Source organism: Carcharodon carcharias, chromosome 19 (genome assembly GCF_017639515.1).
Source record: "Carcharodon carcharias isolate sCarCar2 chromosome 19, sCarCar2.pri, whole genome shotgun sequence".
Classification (NCBI taxonomy): Eukaryota; Metazoa; Chordata; class Chondrichthyes; order Lamniformes; family Lamnidae; genus Carcharodon; species Carcharodon carcharias.
In genome coordinates, this window is record NC_054485.1 from 49,474,093 (window position 1) to 49,494,660 (window position 20,568).

The 20,568-nt window shown below is 43.1% G+C and overlaps 1 protein-coding gene across 1 annotated transcript in view; it reads right to left on the reverse strand.

The window, feature by feature from the left end:
- The window catches only part of LOC121291613 (ephrin type-A receptor 7-like), a 630,124-nt gene that overhangs the window by 268,909 nt on the left and 340,647 nt on the right, over positions 1-20,568 (reverse strand). The window contains exons 4-5 of the mRNA XM_041213056.1: positions 19,329-19,484; positions 5,707-6,042 (exon numbers count right to left, since the gene is read on the reverse strand). Coding sequence (XP_041068990.1) covers positions 5,707-6,042; positions 19,329-19,484 — 492 coding nt within the window. The remainder of the gene's footprint in view (positions 1-5,706; positions 6,043-19,328; positions 19,485-20,568) is intronic.

Genomic DNA, 20,568 nt, shown 5'->3' on the forward strand with positions numbered 1-20,568 from the left:
TTCTACAACCGAGGAGGAGATATATGATTGGAGATTGTTTCAGTAATGTTGGTCGAGTGGTAATATTAACCAGGATACTGAGGGAAAGCTCCCTTGTCCTTCTTTGAATAGTGCAATGGGATCATTAATGCTCACTTGGGAGGGTGTACGAGTACTCAGTTTAACATCTGAATGATGTCACCTCAGACAGTGCAGCCTTCCCTCAGTACTGCACTGGAGTGTCAGCCTAGATTAGGTGCTCAAGTCTCTGAACCTAGCTCCATATGGAAAAGGATTGAAACATGCTGACCTTTATCTGAGGCAAACTGCTTCTAATAATCTATCTAAAACAGTTATGGACTATGAACCTGCCCGTGTGTTATCCTCAAAGAAGGTGACAATTCAATGCATATCAGCTTTTATAAACAAATATCACTTTGTCTATTTAAATAAGCTGGTGAACTGTCCCCCACAGTTGATAACTGGAGCCCAAATCAATTATCTGGCCTAAAAGGTAGCAGACTTTTCAGCACAAGTGGAGGGTAAGTGCAATATGCTCAAATCTCCATGATATTTGGTGATTGTCTATTGACCCTGCCACCCAAACATATCTCTGCCCATTAAACTGGCCCCCACCACAAATTACAGAGGCCCGGACCTTCTGTGGAGTGGCAAGCATCTTCAGTTTGAACACTTCCACCCCTTGACGCTGCTCCGTATTTCTTGCCATTTCTTCTGAGCCTAGCTTCTCCAGAAATGCAGAGCACAGTGTCCATCGGAGAACTCCATCGCAGCACTGTAGCACTGGGGAGCAAACAGGACACATCCCTTTTTACAGCACCAGCTGCCCCATGACAAGTTCAAATGTCCAATGAGAATGGGTGAGTGGATAAATGAGTGAAGGGATAGGCTGGTAGGATAGGTGGGTGAGATGGGCAGGTGGGTCGGGGTAGTCAGCTGGTGGGGGGAAACTAGTCGGGTGGTCAGTGGTGTTGGCGGGTTGGGTAAGTAGGAACGGGGATCAAAGGGTAGTCAGGTGGTCGGGGATAGTTGGAGGGGTCAGGGCGGTAGTTGGGGAAGGTCAGGGATGGGGGGGTGGGGGTTTGAATGGGGAGTTGGCGGGTTAATGTGAGTGAATTGCGGTGGTGGGGGGGGTGCTGGTCAGTTGTATAGTTACTGTTAGATTAGGATTTAATCTGTTTAAAATTTCCCAGGTAACTACCCAGCAAAGTACTATGTAACTGTCTGAAGTCTCCGAATCTAACTCCGAGTCAGAGACATTTGTGGAGGAACCCCAAAGTTCAAACTGCCTGGGCTATTGCCACAGAGGTCAGTGCCATCACCTTCAGTCATAAATCTGGTTTATGATGATCCAGAAACCAGAAAATCTGGGCCAACGCCTCACATCAGAGTTTTCTGCAATTACACTTGATCAGAGGCCCTCTTCCAATTACAGCCAGAATTTATGGTATAGCAGGGAAAAAAATCACGGGGCTGAATTTTAGGTCCCGCGGGCGGGCACCAGACCCGATCGGGCATAAAATCAGGCGAGAAGGTGTCAGACGAGCATCTTGATGTCATCATGCTCTCGCGTGATATTTTGCTCGGCAGGCGCACTTCCGACTTTTGCAATTAAGAGGGCAATTAAGCCCATTAATGGCGCAATTTTCTCTGATTTTTCGTGGTCCATTCAACCTTGCAGTTGGCAGATGGGCGAATCAGCCAGGTGGGCCTTTACATTTTTCATCAAACCTCACCGAAGGGTGGGCTGAAATTTCAAATAAATATCTGTAGACAGCATTTTTATCAGCTATATTTTCAGGTGATTGCTTTTTCTTTTGCAGCTTTTTAAAACCTTTATTTGTGCGTTTTCAAGTCTGCAGCTCCTTGACAGCTTTCTGCCTTCAGGGAGCTTTCCCGCAGTGCTCACCCACACCCACGGAAATATCATCACCTGCCCTCTTCCCGCCCCCACCCCAGCAGGGCTGAGCTTTTTGGCGCGTGTTTCACGCTGGCTGACCGTTAATTGGCCAGCAAGTGTGAAATCGCAGTCAAGGACTGATCACGGTTGGGGGTCCATTTCCTGGCCACTCCTGGGCCCAGCGATGGTGTGCGTTCGCTAAAGATAAAATTCAGAACATGGAGTGTTTTTACAATTTCTTGAACTTTTTTTAAATCATAGTAATAGAAGGGTTACAGCACAGAAGGAGGCCATTCTGCCTGTTGTGCCTGCAAGAGTAATTCAGCTAGTCCCACTCCCTGGCATTTTCCTCATCAGCCTGCACATTATTTCTCTTCAGGTGCTTAGCAAATTCCCTTTTGAAAGCCACGATTGAATCTTGACTCCACCGCACATCCTAACCACCACATGCCTCTGCTGGTTCCTTTGTCAATCACAGTCAATTGCAGTCGTCTGGTTCTTGACCCTTCCACCAATGGGAATAGTTTCTCCCTATCGACTCTGTCCAGACCCATCATGATTTTGAATGCCTCTACCAAATCTCCCTGAACCTACTCTTCTCCAACATATCCTCATAGTTATATCCATTCTCGTAAGTCTTTTCTGCACCCTGTCTAAAGGCTTCATATCCTTCCTAAAGTACCACTTCACACCTCTAAATTTCATCTGCCATGCATCCGCCCATTCCACCAGCCTGTCTGTCTCCTCTTGGAGTCTATCACTATCCTCCTCACAATTCACAGTATTTTTCTGTCATTTGAAAATTTTGAAATTGTACCCTGCCAAGCCTAAGTCAAGTCAGAAAAAGCTGGTTCTCGTACCAACTCCTGGGAAACCCTACTAGATACTTTCCCGCAGTCTAAAAAGCAACCACAAACCACTGCTCTCTGTTTCCTGTCAGCTGGCCAATCTCGTATCCATGCCGGCACTGTCCCTTTCATTCAATGGGCTTCAACTTTGCTGACAAGCCTGTAATGTGATACTTTTGGAAGAAAACACTTTTTGGAAGTTGATGTACACCACATCAACCGCATTACCGTCATCAACACACCCTCTTACAACATCACTAGTTATCAAATCTGTTCTGGCTTTCCTTAATTAACCGGCACTTAATCAAGTCCAAATCCTCCCTGTATTTTCTATTTTGAATGCATTTTTAAGGATTATGCATAAATCACATTAAAAGTTGAAAAGCTTCCCTCATTACAGGTTCTTAAACACTTTGTGACCTAGGTTCATGAACTTTGATTAAAAGAGTTGAACTTTACTTTTAAAACTGGAAGAAATGTATGGCACAAGTTCAACATTTTCCAATAGCCCTGGTTTACACGGGTTTGGGCCTAGTTTAGATTCGAGAGTATTCAAATGAGATTTGCAAGAAATTTAAGTGTAACTTGATATTGACTGAATGGACATAGTTTGAGGCCTAACTTCCTGCTTATATCCATGGAGATTTTCTTCAGTAGTTGAAGTGTTGAGGAACTCATGCCAGCAATTAGAAATTGGAAGAGTGTTTTAAGTCAAAATTGAAACTTACTTGAGATCGGAGCTTTTCCTATAAGTTGGTGAGCGTTTGTGCACATCCTTTTATAGATTCAGGAGAAGGCTATACAACCCCGTCCACATGCACTGGTGGTCTGAAAGAGTGATCCATTAAGTCTCACAAAAGTACCTCTGACTCCCAGGTCATGTTGAACTTGGATCATTCTATGGCTGATGCCACTACAAGAGTGCTGCAATTGCCAGCTCTTTCCTTTAACTCACTTTTCATTGCCTAATCCATTGATCAAACTTGGCTCTTTCTTTCATAATTATCCTACAGCAAACATGCTTCATGACCTCCCTTTAAAACTTACTTCTCTTTTTCTCCCCCTTTTACTTTAGATTCACTTGGAGGGCCTTTACTTCTTTGTTCCTTTCAATTACTCCCCTTTGGTTAACTTTCTGTCAGGTGGTCCCTTTAAAAATTTGCTTTAACCATTCTGTTCCTTTTGATTGCAAACCTTTTTCTCCATCTCAATAAACTGGCTCCTTTTTGACCAGTATTCCCCATGAACTTGATTTCTCCTTCAACTCTGCTTTTGCCTATGCTGTGCTTTATAATCCCCTTTTGGGAAGAGATCTCCTTGTAACTTTGCCTCTCCACTTCAAATTGACCTGGTCTGCAGAAACACCACACCATTTGGGAAGCTCAGGGTGAAGCTCTCCTATTAACAAGCTCTTTCCCCAGCCTCATTATGGAAGTGGCAATTTGGATAGCTTCAACATCATAGCTTATATGTTGCTATTAAGTGATTTTCATCCATCTGCTTTGAAGCCCTTGGATTCTTAGCAAATTCACTAAGATGTTACCAGGGCCCAGTAGCCCAAATGTTGGAGCCATGTTGTTGAATTATCATCTTAACAACTCAATTCTGTACCCACTCTATAACCTCTTAAGTTATACCATCCAAAACTGGACACAATATTTGAACTTGGGGCCTAACTGATAACCTATATTGGTTCAGCATTAACTTCTGATATAGAATGTACAGCACAGAAAGAGGCCTAGCTGCTCCACACTGGTGTTATTCTCTACATAAGCCTCTTCCCACCCTCCTTCATCTAACGTTCTCAGCATATGCTTTGCGCTCTGATCTCCTACTAATGAAACTTGGAACCCCGACGCGTTAACAGATACATCAACCATTCTCTTCACTCTTATAGTATTGCAACATCTAAACCCTTCTTTAAAGATTTCCATTTAACGTTCCTCTGTATTAAATTTCATCTGACATCTTCCCAAATGTATACTTTTCACTAATTACAATACTCGAATGTGTGCAAACCATTTCTCAAAAGCCATTTGCAATAAAATAAATATATTTGTACAATCTAAAATCTTACTGGTGCAGCTGTTTCTCCAGCTCGCACCTGGTTACAGTCAAGCCATACAATTGTAAATCCACAATGATCCTGATTATCTACTTTGTGTTGGACTTTCATTCACTGCTCTGACCCCAAGGGTCCCTGACTTCTCTTCCTGGTTCGAGGTTCACTATTTACACACTCACAAAGAGGGAGCCCACCTCTGCTGAAATCAGGACAAGAGCCACAATTAAAGGGGTAGACAAGTCCCAAAAAATTCATCGCATTTTGTTTTAATGTTGCAGACAGGACATGGGCCTCCAACGAGTGAGGTTTTCAGGGCATTAGGGAGGAGGAGAGGGGCCATTATTCACTCTCTCCGACCAACAAAACGTGGGTTGCTACCCCATCTGCTAATGTTCCTAACCAAACCAGGGAAAGTTAGGGGGGCACTCAGGGCAAATTATGCAACTTGCTATAATCCACCTGCCCACCAAATTTACAGGCTGTTGGCAAGGGAGGTCAAGACTGATGGTGTTTCTGGAAAATACAGGTGGAGATAGTAATGTCATGGTGGACATTGCCAACTGATACCAATGGGCTTTCTGCCACTGTCCAGTCTGATTCCGGGTACTTAGCAAATTGGAATCCAGGGCAAGGCCTCCGAGAATCACTGCAGCAGTGCCTTATGGTGCAGAATAAGCTTCCATGTTGCAAAAGACTCAAGGAACTACTGACGATCATTAATCCAATCGAGAGGTCTTCACATTGCACAATAAGCCACCCTTCTTGCCTGGGTCTCAGTAATCTTTATTGGAATACTTCGGAGTAACATCCTACAGTCAACTACAAAAAAAAACGAGCTCGAGAAATTTCAGGAAGAAATTTTCAATTGATAATCAGAAACCACTGGCACTTACCTCCTTGGCTTATGACCAACGTAATCTCCACATACATCCGCGGAGCGGGACTCAGGTCCGATACTCCGTTCACTGCCTCCACCCTGAAGGTGTAGTTGACGTACGGCAACAGGTTAACCACAGTAACGGCCGTATCGACCAATCCCAGTTGCTGGGGGACAAACTCAATGCGGCTGTCGCAAGGCTCACACGCCTGGAGGGTCACCGCACATCTGCTGCACAGAGCGTTGTACGTGATATCTGTCCGACCCCCACTGTCCTCAGGGGGCTTCCAGTCTAAGAGCACCGCCGACTGCCTGGTGCTGTAACCGAGAGTTTGTGGAGCAGTTGGGGGTTCTGTGGGGGAACGAAACAGAGCAACAGCGTCAAGTGCAGGAGCACAAAGCGGTTCTTTCTCTATTGTGCTTGCCGTTTAGCAATTCTGTCGACGCTAATCATGCATTTGATATTCAGCTCACTTTAATTTTATTGGCTACTGATTCTACTACGGGTTAAAGCAAGGTGTAAAATCAATGCAGTGAGATTTGCTAATGACCCTAAGTCCTTAAGCAGCGTAACTATTATTTCCACGGAAAGGACACTGATAATGTAATTGTTGAAAAAGTTTACACATCTATGAATTAGAAAACTAAAAGACATCAAAGTGCATGAATTCAAAATGCAGGTATAACTGGTTACCAAAGTGAGAGATTTCCACTGAAATTTGAAAGCAGTAAGTGGTGCTGTGCATATAGGACAAAAATTGTACTGCACTTGCGGCTCCTTGTGTTTTGGTACAGCCTTTCACTAATGAGAGGAGATATAGTTTATTTTAAATTGAAGTCCCTTGAGGTAAACACTTGTCCTACTTTTATTTGCATTTTCACTGCCACAGGGAAAGAAAATTTAAAAAGCTATGCCCCATATTGAGTCGCCAGACTTTGAATAGCCCATCAAGGAAACACTGAGTCCAACTGAGGCAAGGCTTGGGGGATAAAAAGGGGATTCAACCCTTCAACACAGGAGTGCCCTGGAGGTCCCAGAAATTCAAGGCAAACTCCAGAATATTGCTACTCAAATCACTTTCTTCATGCAGTCTCCAAGGCCTGAGGTTATGCCTTGATATCACTATGGGGCAAAGCAAAAAGGCAGGCCCCATGGCCCTTAGTCAGCATGGGGATTGAACACTTGCTGTTGGCACTATTCTGCACCACCCTCTAGGAAACCGAGCTACTCATATAGGGGCAATAGAATTGTTTTTGCTTTAAAAGTTTTCTTGATGAATACTTTAGTTTGTTCAGACATGGACAATACAAGATATTTGACTGACAATGAAAATTATCCAATTGGGTAACAAAGACACTCTGCCTGCTTCCCCACTGGTGTAGGAAGTTGGAGCACTATGAGGATGGACATGTCAAGAGACCAATGATATAAGCTTGGGGGTGGAACAGTTGGAGGCAGGAGGTCATGTGAAGACACCTCCAGGAAGATGTCCAACCAGAGCTGGACTCGCACAACCCTTCCAGTAACCAAGTCAACAAGGAGCCTGGCAGAGAGACCCATGATTAAGATATCCATTTGCCTGCCCTCTGGAACGGGAATGTGGGAGAATGGGTGACAGTGATACCGTGGACCACAAGAGGAGGAAAAGAAAATATATACATATTTGAACAAAACTGTCTTAACTTTTTATAATTGCTTAGTAAAGTAAAAGTGATATGGCTTTGATTAAAGTACAGAACGTGACACAGGAACTGAATGTATGTGGACACTATACAGCAGGCAGTGGAGTACAAACCTGTTTCTGAAGGGCTGGGAATTACTGATGAATTGTATAACTCAGTACACAGACAGATGCTGCTTTTCAATTTTAAAACTGAAAATTAATTTCCTAAAATAGCTGGATTAGATTTAAATTAATTCAGACCCATTAAAGCAAATGGGGCTGATTGTGCTCAGCAGATCCAGCAATTTCCCACTGACACTCAGGTTGGAATCAGTAGAACCATTCATAGAATTATATGTCCATTGTGCCTCTGCCAGATCTTTGAAAGAGCTATCCAATTAGTCCCACTCCCTTATTCTTTCACCATGTCCCTGCAATTTTTTTCTGCTTAAAAATATATGGCCAATTCGCTCATGAAAGTTACTTTCGAATGTGCTTCCTCCCACGCTTCAACCAGTGCATTCATTAGATCATAACAACTCAGTGCATAAAAAAAAACTCTTCATGTCCCCTTGGGTTATTTTGCCAATTATCTTAAATCTCTTTCCTCTGGTTACTGACCTTCCTCCCCAGGGAAAGTGTTCCTTATTTGTTCTACCAAAACCCCTGACAATATTGAACCTTCTATTAAATCTCTCCTTAACTATCAATGCTCTGAGGAGAACAATCCCAGCTATTCTAGTTTCTCCCCATAACTAAAAGTCCCTCAACAGGAATAGTTCAGGCCAATGTGCAACAGGTTCTGACTTCAGCCATGGAATATTGTTTGGCTTTCTAAGTTGACAACTCTTATGCTCAATATGAAGGAGAGAGTACTCCCTTTTGTTGCTTATGTCTCCTTTAGTGGTAGACACAGACCAAGTAGTGCACTGGGTGCCTGACCTCTTGAGGCCAATCAGCTCTCAGGAATGAAAAAATAGGCCCTATCAGGAGATGCAGGACTCGAAAGCACTCCAAAGTGCAAGATTTTTTCAAAATTGATTTCTTTACATGGGGTTCATGAGGCCTGCTTGGTGTCTCAGATGGGGAGAGGGGAAGGGAGTTGGGAAGGTGTGTGGGAAGAGTGTTTGGGCACCTAGAGCTGGTTGGATAGCAGATATCCTGGCAGCATGAAGTGAGGGAACCAAAGGTACATCCAGAGTTATGCAAATGTCCTCCGACCACATGCTAATGAAGTGCGTCTACTGACCCTGCAAACTCCAACATTGGTCTCACTGCTAAGATCACAACTACGGATGTTTGGGGGCCAACATTGTTAATCTTAGACTTTTTTATTTTTTATTTGATGAAATTCATGTAAAAGAGCTTTTTGTTCAGAACAAATGCAGACTTAATCAAACCAATACAACCTGCTAAACTAATTATAGCTGGTCACTCCCTTCAATAATGATACAGGCCACTCTGCCTTCCACGCCCATTAACCATATATTAATTTCAGTCTCCCACCCCATTCACTATGCACACCCTCCAGTTTCACCATCAGTGTACTCATGAGAATTACACTTCTATTCAGGGTATGCACTTTCCAATCTCACACCATCATTCACGATTACTCTCCAGTCTTATATCCCCAGTGACACAAACATACATGGCTGATGACTATGGATTTTAAATGAACATTTGTATTGAGAATGGAGGAAAGAATAATCACATAGTTATAGCTAACATTCACAAGTGCTCGGCAAGACAGAATCCAACCATTTCCCCTTGATAAAAGCAAAATACGGCAGCTGTTGGAAATCTGAAACAAAAACAGAAAATGCTAGAGAAACTCAGCAAGTCCAGCAGCATATGTGGAGGGAGAAGCAGAGTTAACATTTCGAGTCCGTGTGACCCTTCTTCAGAATGAAGTAAAGTAGAAATGTGATGAAATTTATACTGTTTAAGGGAGGGGTGGGGCAGGTGGAGCTGGATAAAAGGCTAGTGATGTTCAATGGCATTACCACTGCTGAATTTCCTTCATCAATATCCTGAGGGTCACCATTAATCAGAAATTTAACTGGACCAGTCATCTGTGGCTATTGTGGCTACTAGGGCAGAGCATAGGCTGGAAATTCTGTGGTAACTCACCTCCTGACTCCCCAAAGTCTGTGTATCATATATAAGGCACAAGTCAGGAGTGTGTTGAATATTACCCACTTTCCTGGACAAGTGCAGCTCCAGCAACACTCAAGAAGCTCTGTACCATCCAGGATGAAGCAGCCCACTTGACTGGCACTTCATCCACCACCTTAACCATTCTCTCCATTGACTACTGACACACAGTGGCAGCAGTGTCTACCATCTACAAGATGCAGTGCAGCAATTTGCCAAGGAATTTGCTTTGACAGCGCCTTTCAAACCTGCAACCTCTACCACCTAGAAGCACAATGGCAGCAGGCACTTGGGAACAACACTGCCTGGTTCCCCTCCAAGTCGCACACCATCCTGACTTGAAACTTTATCACTGTTCCTTCACAGTCACTGGGTCAAAATCTTGAAACTCCTTCCCTTATAGCAACCTGGGAGTACCTTCATCACACAGGCTACAGCAGTTCAAGAAAGTTGCTCACCACCATCTTCTCAAGGGCAATTAAGAATAAACAATAAATGCTGGCCAAGCAACTATTGCCAATATCCCATTATCAAATAAAAAAAGGCAGCATGATTTGCTGACATGATGTAGGTGATTGGCATGTGGCAGTCCAGTTAATATTTTATTTAATATCTTGTTGACTAAATTAAATAAAAACAACTGCAGTATAAAGTGACTAATATTTGTTCCTAATGATAAACAGCTTGAACATAAGGAAGTGAAATATTTATATGTGCAATAAATATTTTACTTTTCTCTGCAATTTTGCCTCATAATCCTAAGTCAATATTGTAGCGGTCAACTGATTTTTGTGGAAGATCCAATCATAAACCCACTGAGCTTTACAATGTGTAATATACACAGAGTCACTCACACTCAGAGACAATTTGCAGCATTGATTGTTATCCCACATATAACTGCATTAGTAGCCCATCTACCTAGTGCTGTGTTCAGTCAGTGCTGCCTACAGCAAACTCATTCATATACTACACCATCATTAGGTAAGAGCAGAGGAGGTATGAATGCATTATCAGGGAATGCAGCTCTTGCCCTTTTATATTGGCAATGAGATGCAGGGTACGGTTGAAGTCCTAGGATCTTAAAGAGGACACTGATAGTTATTTTCACAAGAGCACTCTTGAAAGGGAGAAAGAGGAGAAGCAATTATTGCTCCCAAATGTGTTGTGATTGTTAATGCAAAAAAATGCATTTCAGGGTGACAGAGGGCCCTTGAATAAAGCGTGCAAGCAAACTACTGAATGGGAGAGATTGAATGGCAAAATGCCATGAGCTGACCTGGCACGGTTACTGAGCATGTTGGTTGTGCAGTCACTCTGTGTGTAAATAGCATAATTCAGCTCAAGCTGAGGCTGACACAATGATGGTGCTGGTATACCCAAAGCACAGACAGGCAGCTCTAGCACAAGTTCAGGGAAGTGCAAGACACCAGAGAGGGAGTCAATAATAGAATTATCAGGCAGTCTTTGCCGTGATCATTGTTGTAACTTCATCTCTGAACACACACACTGATTTTCATATGGTGGTGCGACTGGGCTAGAACTCGTGCAAAAAGCTCACCAGAATGGTAAGATGCAAATAATTTTCCTGGGTTTTCCTTTCTTTATTCTTTCATGGGATATGGGTGTCACTGGTAAGACCAGCATTTGTTTCCCTTCCTTATTAGCCCTTGAACTGAGTAGCTTGATTGGCCATTTCAGAAGGCATTTAAGAGTCAACCACATTGCTGTGGATCTGGAGTCACATTTAGGACCGACCAGGTATAAGAATAGCAGATTCCCTAAAGTGCATTAGTGAACCAGATGGATTTTATGACAATTGATAATAGTTGTCATGGTCACCATTATTGAGTCTAGCTTTATATTCCAGATTTTAGATTAAATTTAAATTTCACCAATTGCTGCAGTGGGATTTGAACATGTGTCCCCAGAGCATTAGCCCTGTGACATTACCACCACATTACCATTGTCATCTCCCATTGTCACTAACAATCCCTCCCAGGTATAGATTTGCAATGGGATCACACGGGTGGTCAGAGTGAAAAGTTGTGATTGGATAAAACCAGATAATTAAGTGGGAATTTTGATTTTCTTTGTGCCCAAAAATCTATCATTCTCAGCCTTGAATATACTCACTGACTGAGCACCCACAACCCTCTAAGGTCGAGAATTCCAAAGATTCACAACCCTCTGAATAAAGTAAGTTCTCCTCATCTCAGTCCTAAATAGCTGACTCCTTATCCTGAGACCCAAAGTTTGAGACTTTCCAGCCAAGGGAAATGGTCTTTTCACTATCTACCTTGCCAGGCTCTCTAAGAATTTTGGCAGCATCGGCGGAGAAGAAAAGAGTTGACGTTTCGGGTCTTCATGACCCTTCGACAGAACACTGTCGAAGGGTCATGAGGACTCGAAACGTCAACTCTTTTCTTCTCCGCCGATGCTGCCAGACCTGCTGAGTTTTTCCAGGTAATTCTGTTTTTGTTTTGGATTTCCAGCATCCGCAGTTTTTTTGTTTTTATCTCTAAGAATTTTATCCATTTCAATGAGATCACTTCATTTTTTTTAAAAACCTCAGAGAACGTAGGTCTATTCTACACAATCCATCCTCATGGGACAGCTCAGTCATCCCAGGAATCAATGTGATGAATCTTTGTTGCACTCCCTTTACTGCAAGGATATCCGTCCTTAGGTAAGGAGCCAAAAACTGTAAGGAGTCTTGCAGGTCTGATTTCATCAAAGCCCTGTACAATTGCAGCAAGACTTTAGAACATTTTGTAATGAAGGCTGACATATCGTTTTTCTTCCTACTTGCCTGCTGTACCTACATGTAAACTTTGTGATTTTGTGTATAGGGACACCCAAACCCCTCTTGACTACCAACATTTAATGGTCTCCTATCATCGCAAAAATATCCTGCTTTTTCATTATTCCTATCAAAATGAGTAACTTCACATGATTCTCCATCTGCCACCTTCTCTTAACTTATCCATATCACTTTGCAGCCTCTTCGCACTGTCCTCACAATTTACTTTCCTATCTAGTTTGCATTGTCAGCAAACTTGAATATATTACACTTGGCCCCCTGATGTAAATAAATAGCTGAAGCCCAGGCATTGATTTGTGAAGTGCTCCACTAGATACACCCTGCTATTATGAAACGATCTGTTTTTCTCCAAATTCTGTCCATTGACTAATCCTCAGTCCATACTAACATATTACTCCTAATCCCATGCACCCTCGTGCAACATGCCTTTCATGTGGCACCTTATCGAATGCCTTCTGAATATCCAAATACACTATATCCTCTGGTCCCCTCTTATTTGCCCTGATAAGTACATGCTCAAAAAAACTAAGGGGAGGATTTTCCCCTCATCGGGCATGTGCGGTGGGCGTGCCTGGGAGTGGTGGGCAGGCCCGGGAGCAGCCACGTAACGATCCAGAATCCACGATCAGGCCCTAACCGTAATGTCATATTGGTTGGCCCCACATGTAGCTCAATCACATGAAGAGGGACATGTAAAAAGGATGTTAAAAAATATATATTTTTTTTATGTAAGCGTTGGAAACCTCATCCCTCCCTTGAATGAAGTTTCGTTAAAAATGCAAACAAGGCTGCCTGACTTATTCGCCCGCCTGCCAACCGAATAGTTGAGCAGGCAGTGAAAAATCCAACTTTATTAATTACTTAAGGGCCTTAATAGGCCTCTTAATTGTTGGTGGGTGCCCTGCTGCCTCTCACGCGCCTACGGACCCAAAGATCGGGAGAGTGTGAGATAACATCAGGACGCTTGCCTGATGTCATCGTGCATTACTTCACTCCCGTTCGGGTTGGGCGCGTGCCCCTGCTGTGGGACAAAAAATTATGCCCTAACAGAGTTTTCAAATAAGATTTTTTCTCAGAAAACATGCCTTGCCACCACATGCTTAAAAATAGATTCTAGCATTTTTCCTAGTATTGATGTCAGGCTATATTTCATGATATTCTCTTGCCCTTCTTTCTTGAATTATATTTGCCACCTTCTATTCCACAGGGATCGTTCTAGAATCTAAAGCTGCTGGAAGATCAAAACCAATGCATACACTATCTATGGAGCTATCTCTTTTAAAAGTCTAGGGTGTAGCCTTTCAGGTCCAGGGGATTTTTCAGCATTTTGACCCATTAATTTTTCCAGTACTTTTTCTTGACAGATATTACTTGCTTTAAGTTCCTCACTCATTAAACTCCTGGTTCCCCATAATTTCCAGTATGCTCTTGATGACAGATACAAAGTATTTGTTTGACGCCTCTGCCATTTCTTTATTTTCCATCATAATTTCCCTTGTCTCTGCCTCCAAGGGACCCATTTACTTTCAGTTCACTCTGAATCACCTCTGACAACGCAAAAGCTCTTACAACCTGTTCTTCTATATTTTGCTAGTTTACTACAAAGATATTCTGTTACCCCCACCCCATCAAATTTTTGGTCATCTTTTACTGTTTTTTTGAAAGCTCCCTAATCTTCAGATTTGCTACTCTTTTTTTGGCTTCATTGTCGGCATCTTTTAATCTATAGACAAAATTTTCCAGCTCCTCCCACTGCTGGGATCATCCAGTCCCACCAAAGTCAATGGATGCGTGAATGGCTCACTGCATCTGCCGTAGCAGGCTCAGGCCAGAAAATCCCAGCCTAAGACCGGTCTAATGATAACTTCTCTAGTTAACCATGGCTGCACCACTTTTCCAGTGGAGTTTTTATTCCTCAAGGGAATGTTTATTATCTACCAACATATCTCTTAATCTAATGACCCAAACTGCTTCAGCCAACTCACCCCTCATACCCTCCAACTGGCTTTTTATAATTTTAAGATTTGAGTTTTGTTCATATCAGAAATTCATACTGAATTTGAGACTATCATTTTACGATCAATCTTTGCCAAAGGATCCATTACTTAAATATTTCTAATGTCTCATGACACTCTAAGGCTGGAATTTTCCATGCCTGCTGGCATCGGGCGTATTAGGTGGTGTGAGCGGATAATATGGCGAGAAGGCCAAAAATCGGTTTCATGACATCGTGAAACCAGTTCGTGATCGTCCACTCAGCCCACTGGGCATTGGGAAGCTTATTTTAACATATCAGCATAACATTATAAAGTCAGCCCGCCAGACTCAAAACCAAAACTACCCATGCTGGATCATCTGCCCACGTTGGCAGGAAAACACACTAGCCTGTTTCACAACGGCTATATAAGGCTTGCACTTGGCAGGCTGAACTTCAAGGTTTGTTTCCCTACCTTGCTTCGGTCAGCGCTCACAGTCATCAGCGCCAGGCTTCACAGACAGCACCACATCACTTTTAGGGAGGCCAGATTAGCCATATGTAGGTGGCTTTTCAACGGCTGTGGGACAAGGTCTTGCTTGGGGAGGGGGTGAAGTAGCCTCAGGCAAGGGAAGAGGCTGCAGGATGAGGGCTGTGCTGAGGAAGGAAGGTATCCTAGGGTGTGGATGGGGGCACATGTTGATCTGTGCAAGTGGCCTCAAGATGATGAGGGCTGAGGAGGCAGTCTCTAGAGGAGATGAGGCCAGATGGAGATGTGAGGGTGTGTGTGAGAGAATGGGTGGTGATGTCCCTTGAGCTGGCAGTGAGTGAAATGACAGTGAATGTGTTAAGGATTTTGAGTGTGTGAGTTTAAAGTGATGAGATAGTGGCCATACCTTGACTGCACGGATGAAATCAATCATCCTCTATCTGTGTTGGATGACCAACCTCTTCTGTGCAGCACTGGCACTGATCACCACTGCCATCGCCTACCAAGCCAGTGTGGTAACGTTGTTGCCCCTCCTGCAGCCTGAGCAGGGGTAGAGGACATCACTGCGGACCTCCACGGCATTCAAAAGAGGCTCAAGGGCTGCAGCGCTCTTGCCTTTCCAGGCCAATACTTTTTTGTCGCAGTCCTGGGCTGGAAGCATTGAGCGTGGCTGTACTTTAAATGTGGTGCCTGGTGTGCTGAAGTGCCAAGGTGATGGTATGGCAGGCGAATCGATGTCTGCCCGCCATGGAAACCGCGTGTATCCCAGGAATGCATAATTAATGAGTTTGGGGCGATATGGCATGAAAAGCCGCCACTGTGGCCGGGGGATAAAGCTTTGTTTTTCCCGCCCGTTACCGTACTTAGTGAAAACCTGGGACGATTACATCCTAAACATAAACGAACCAGTTCCCTAGTTGGATCCTCAACATATTGGCTGAAATTGCCCCCCCCCACCCCCCACCGGCAGAATCTCCCGGTCTTTCCGAAGTGAATGGAGTTTTGTACGGCTCGCCGCATTTCTTAGCCCCATAACTCCTGCCGTGATGGGGCTGGAAAATTTCACTAACTGCTTTAGAAAACTGCCTTAAATACATTCCATGAGCTCATTCTTCAAAGTTCGTTTGCCAATTTGGTTTTTCCTGTTGATATGAAGATTATCAACCCTTGTTATATTCTCCTCTGATTTCCTGATTTATATTCTGTCCAACGTAATGATTATTATTTGGGGGCCTATACATTACTTGCAATGTTTTCTGCTTTTTTATCTTGTAACTCCGCCCATACTGATCTTACATTCGAATTTCCTGGGTGAAAATCCTTTTCTCCTGCTGTCTTTATCTCAAAGTTATCCCTCCTCCTTTTCTATTGTGCCCATCTTTTTCTGAAAGTTAAATGCCCTGGAATATTAGTTCCCAATCTTGGTCACCTTGTAACCATGTTTCTGCAATGACTTGCAGGTCAAACACATTTATCTCTACTGTACAATTAATTCATCTACCTTGTTACAAATGTTTTGTGCATTCAAATGTAGCACCTTTAATTTGATTTTTTAAAACTATTTTTTATCCTTGGAATGTCCTTATTTACTAATTCCCCATTAACCATTGTTAAACTTGTCATCCCTTCAATCGCTATTCTGTTCTATAGCCTTAGCTGTTCTCTTCAGATTTATAAATTTAACTTCATCTGATCCTTCCTTCATCCATATTAGTTCAGAGCCCTACCTACTGCCCGATGTATTTGATTGCCATTACATTGGTCTCAGCCCAGCTTAAGTGGACTCTGTCTCAATGGAAGAGCTCCCTCTTTTCCTAATACAGATGTGCCTGTACCGCATAATTGATACCTGTGCCTCTCACACCTCTCCTTCGGCAATGCATTTAAGCTATTATTCTGTTTGTCCCTGTGCTAGATTGCACAACCTGTGTGATATACCTAACTCTGGCACTGTGCAAGCAATGCATCCTTCAGGACATCTGGTCGCAGCTGCAGTGAACTGTACCTAACCTTCTCACTACATAATCCCCTACCACATTCATCTTCACTCCCCAAACCTGAATGATCTCCTGCACCATATACCAGGGTCCATTTTTGCATCTTCCTTTTGGTCTTTGTTCCCAGCCACCTGGTAGCAAGTACCTCTTACTTGTCAGACAATAGCAAAGGCTAAGGCTCCCCTTACCTGCCTGAGTCACAGCCGGACCTTCCAGTACCTGACCAAATCGAAGCTATTAACTAACCTAAAGGATGTGACTGCTGGATCGAAGTTTAGCACTAACTTTCTCCCTTCCTGATTACCTGCACCTCGGACTCCAGCTCAACAACTCTGAGTCGAAGTTCAAGTTACAGACACTTACTGCAGATATGGTTATCCTGAATCACATTGCTTCCCGCAAACTCACACATGCTGCAGATACGTTGCCACTCCTGCACTGCCTTCTTTATCTCACCTGGTTCTATTCACTTAATTAATATTTTATGTAATTAATTCACTTGGTTTATTTTAAACTAATTAATTTAATTTAATCTTTCTCCCTCTGCACCGGATTTTCACTCTAACCAAATTCTCAACTTCCCACTCTGCTGCTAACAATACACAAATTTACACCGAGCTCCATGTTTTCATTCTTTGATCTCTCTTTGTAAGTGTTCATTCCATCTTCCTCCCTGCCTCTCCTCTTTAGCATTGTCTTTACTTGGTTTCAATCAGAAGTCTCTCAAAATATCTCCTGCTTCACCCCCTTCTACATCCTGCTGATTTATCTCAAAAATCCTATAAAGTGTAATTCTCGGACTACTCCTACTTATTGTCTGCATGCTGTCCACATGTCTGCTGATCAAAGTGAGCAAGCAATGGGTAGACAATAATTCAGGCCGCATCACAGACAAGACCATGGTTGCTTGGAGGGAGACAAACAATTGCTGGTCCAGAAGCCAGGCCACCCCTTTCCCCTCCACACCAACATGGAGAAGTGAGGGAGGGGGGAGACATAAAAGCACAGAATACAAGTAATTACGATATTTGAATAATTAAAGAATTTTAAAGATGATTTTGAGAAATATACCAGTTCTAATGGGAAATAGGTATGAATTTACATTTAGAAATATTTCCTTTCGAAAATTAGTAATACAATGAACCACACTTATTCAATAACTCTTGTGCTTTACCAGTCTCAACTTTTATAACCTTATTGATATTGCATTGTTCACATCCAAGAGGCTCACCTGTTATCTTCATTCAGCTACAAGGGTTAACAATTTAGCTAATACACATCCATTACCACACAGTAAAGAAGTACCAAAGGGTCTAAGATACACTCCACCAGTAAAAGAGCTAATCTCATCCTGAACATTTAAAGTCTTACAGAAACACTATTAGATATTAACCTGATTTTTTCTTTGAGGCGTCAGTTCTGCTCTAAACAAACCCCTTAAACTTTTCAGTCGCTAGGGGTGAAGAAGTAATTCAGTGCATTTCTCTAATGACTTGCAATGAAAGAATGCAATAAACACAAAAATAAAAGCAAAATACTGCAGATGCTGGAAATCTTAAATAAAAACAGAAAAACCTGAAAAAAACACAGCCGGTCTTGCAGCATCTGTGGAGAGAGAAACAGAGTTAACGTTTCCAGTCCGTATGGCCGTATTGGGAAGGACAAACAAAGCAAGGGTTTACAAAATAAATGGGAGGATATTGAGAGGGGTTGAGGAAGTGAGAGACCTTGGAGTACATGCTGGCAGGACAGAGGGATAAGGTGATCAAGAAAGCATGTGGAATGCTTTCCTTTATTAGACGAGATATTGAATACAAAGGCAGGGATGTAATGCTGGAACTGTACAAAACACTGGTTAGGCGACAGCTGGAAGTTTCTGTACAGTTCAGGTCACCATATTACAGGAAGGACATAATTGCTCTGGAGAGAGTACAGAGGAGATTTACAAGAATGTTGTCAGGGCTTGAAAATTGCAGCTATGAGGAAAGATTGGATAGGCTGGGGTTGTTTTCCTTAGAACAGAGGAGGCTGAGCTGTACAAGATTATGAGGGGCCGGGATAGGGTAGACAGGAAATTCCTGTTTCCCCAAGCTGAGGGGTCAATTATGAGGGGGCATAGATTTAAGGTGATTGGTAGGACTAGAGGGGACATGAGGAAAAACTTTTTCACCTGGAGATTGGTGAGCATCTGGAATTCACTGTCTAAGTTGGTGGTTGAGGCTAAAATGCTCAACTCATTTAAAAGATACCTGGAACTGCATCTGAAGTGCTTTAACCTGCAGGACTATGGTGTGGCAAGTGGGATTAAAAATAAGCAGCCAGTTCCTTTATTTGCTTTTTTGGCTGGCGCAGGCATGATGGGCTGAATGGCCTCTTTCTGCACCATAGCTTTTCTATGGTCCTATGGCTCTGAAGAAGTCATATATGGACTCGAAATGTTAACTGTGTCTCTGTCCACAGAAGCTGCCAGACCTGATTTTTTTTCCCAGCATTTTCTGTTTTTATTGTAATAAATACAAATCATTTGGTAGACTTACTGGTGCATGGGGCTGATGGAGGGTCCAAAGCCAATCTATAGTAGTCGTCCTTACAGTGACACATCACCGATCCTGCATCTTCTGTGTAGCTATGCTCAGGGCACCAAGAGCACTCTGTTTCTCCCGCTGACATCTTGTAGGACCCTGGTGGACAAGCTGAAAAGAAAGTTCACAAAAACGTATTCTTTAGGACTGAGATAATAATTCAAGGGTTTGCATAAACAGCTTGCTTGAAGGTACAGTGGTCTTTAGAGTTCCCTCACCGTCAACACCACCTAACCTATGGGACAAAAGAGACTTCAACCCCCTTTGTATTTATTGCAATAAAAACAGAAACCCTAGAGAAAAGGTAAGGTTGGAATTTTGGGATACCAATGCACAAGCCTTAACCCAGTTCTCAAGAGTCTTCTTAACCCTTTCACACAATGTGATTGGTATCTTTATTAACCTTACTAAAGCACAGATATTGGGCAAAATGGGTTGGATTTCATCACAGGTGGTATTACTAAATGGGTAGCATCTCATTAGCCATCTGTTATGTTGTCCATCCAATGTTCAAGTCTGCTGTACTCAGTTTCCATCCTTGCCCATGTCCAATTGCATCACCAAGATCCATTGCTTCAGTACCAGAGGACCCCATATCACAAACATTTCTTACCCTAACCTCTTATACCACAAGCCATTACCTACTAAAACTGGAATTAAACAAAAGCTATTTCAACAATGTAATATTTCAGCTCAGCATCAAGTAAGGGATGGCAATGCTTTAAATTGCAGTTGAGAGCACAGGCTGCATTCGTTCCAAACCAAACAACTTTAAGTAAGGCCACCCTGCAGCGTTAACATGCTCCAGATGGCCTAAACAAGCTGAGGGCTGGACTTCTGCCCCGTCAGTTAGAGGAAGTCTCAGCAGCGCCATAACTCAGTAGTGGGCGTTAATGGGACTGCAAGCAGGGCCTGGGATGAAGAGAGAGGAAACTCTGGGGCAGGGCAGGATCAGGGAGCCGGGGGGGGGCAGCGAGGGGGAGCTGGGGGTGCGTGGCAGGTTTTGGAGACCAGGCAGGGAGGATACGTATAGGCTGTTTAAAAATCAGCTTTTTGATTCTCACCTGCCTGCCACTGCCCATCATTTTATGAGAATGGTGATGGATTGAGGAACTTTTGTTAGAAATAATTGGCCACTTAAGGCCCTCAATAGGCCTAAGGGTGGGCGGGCTAGTGGGCACCTTAGTCACCCCCA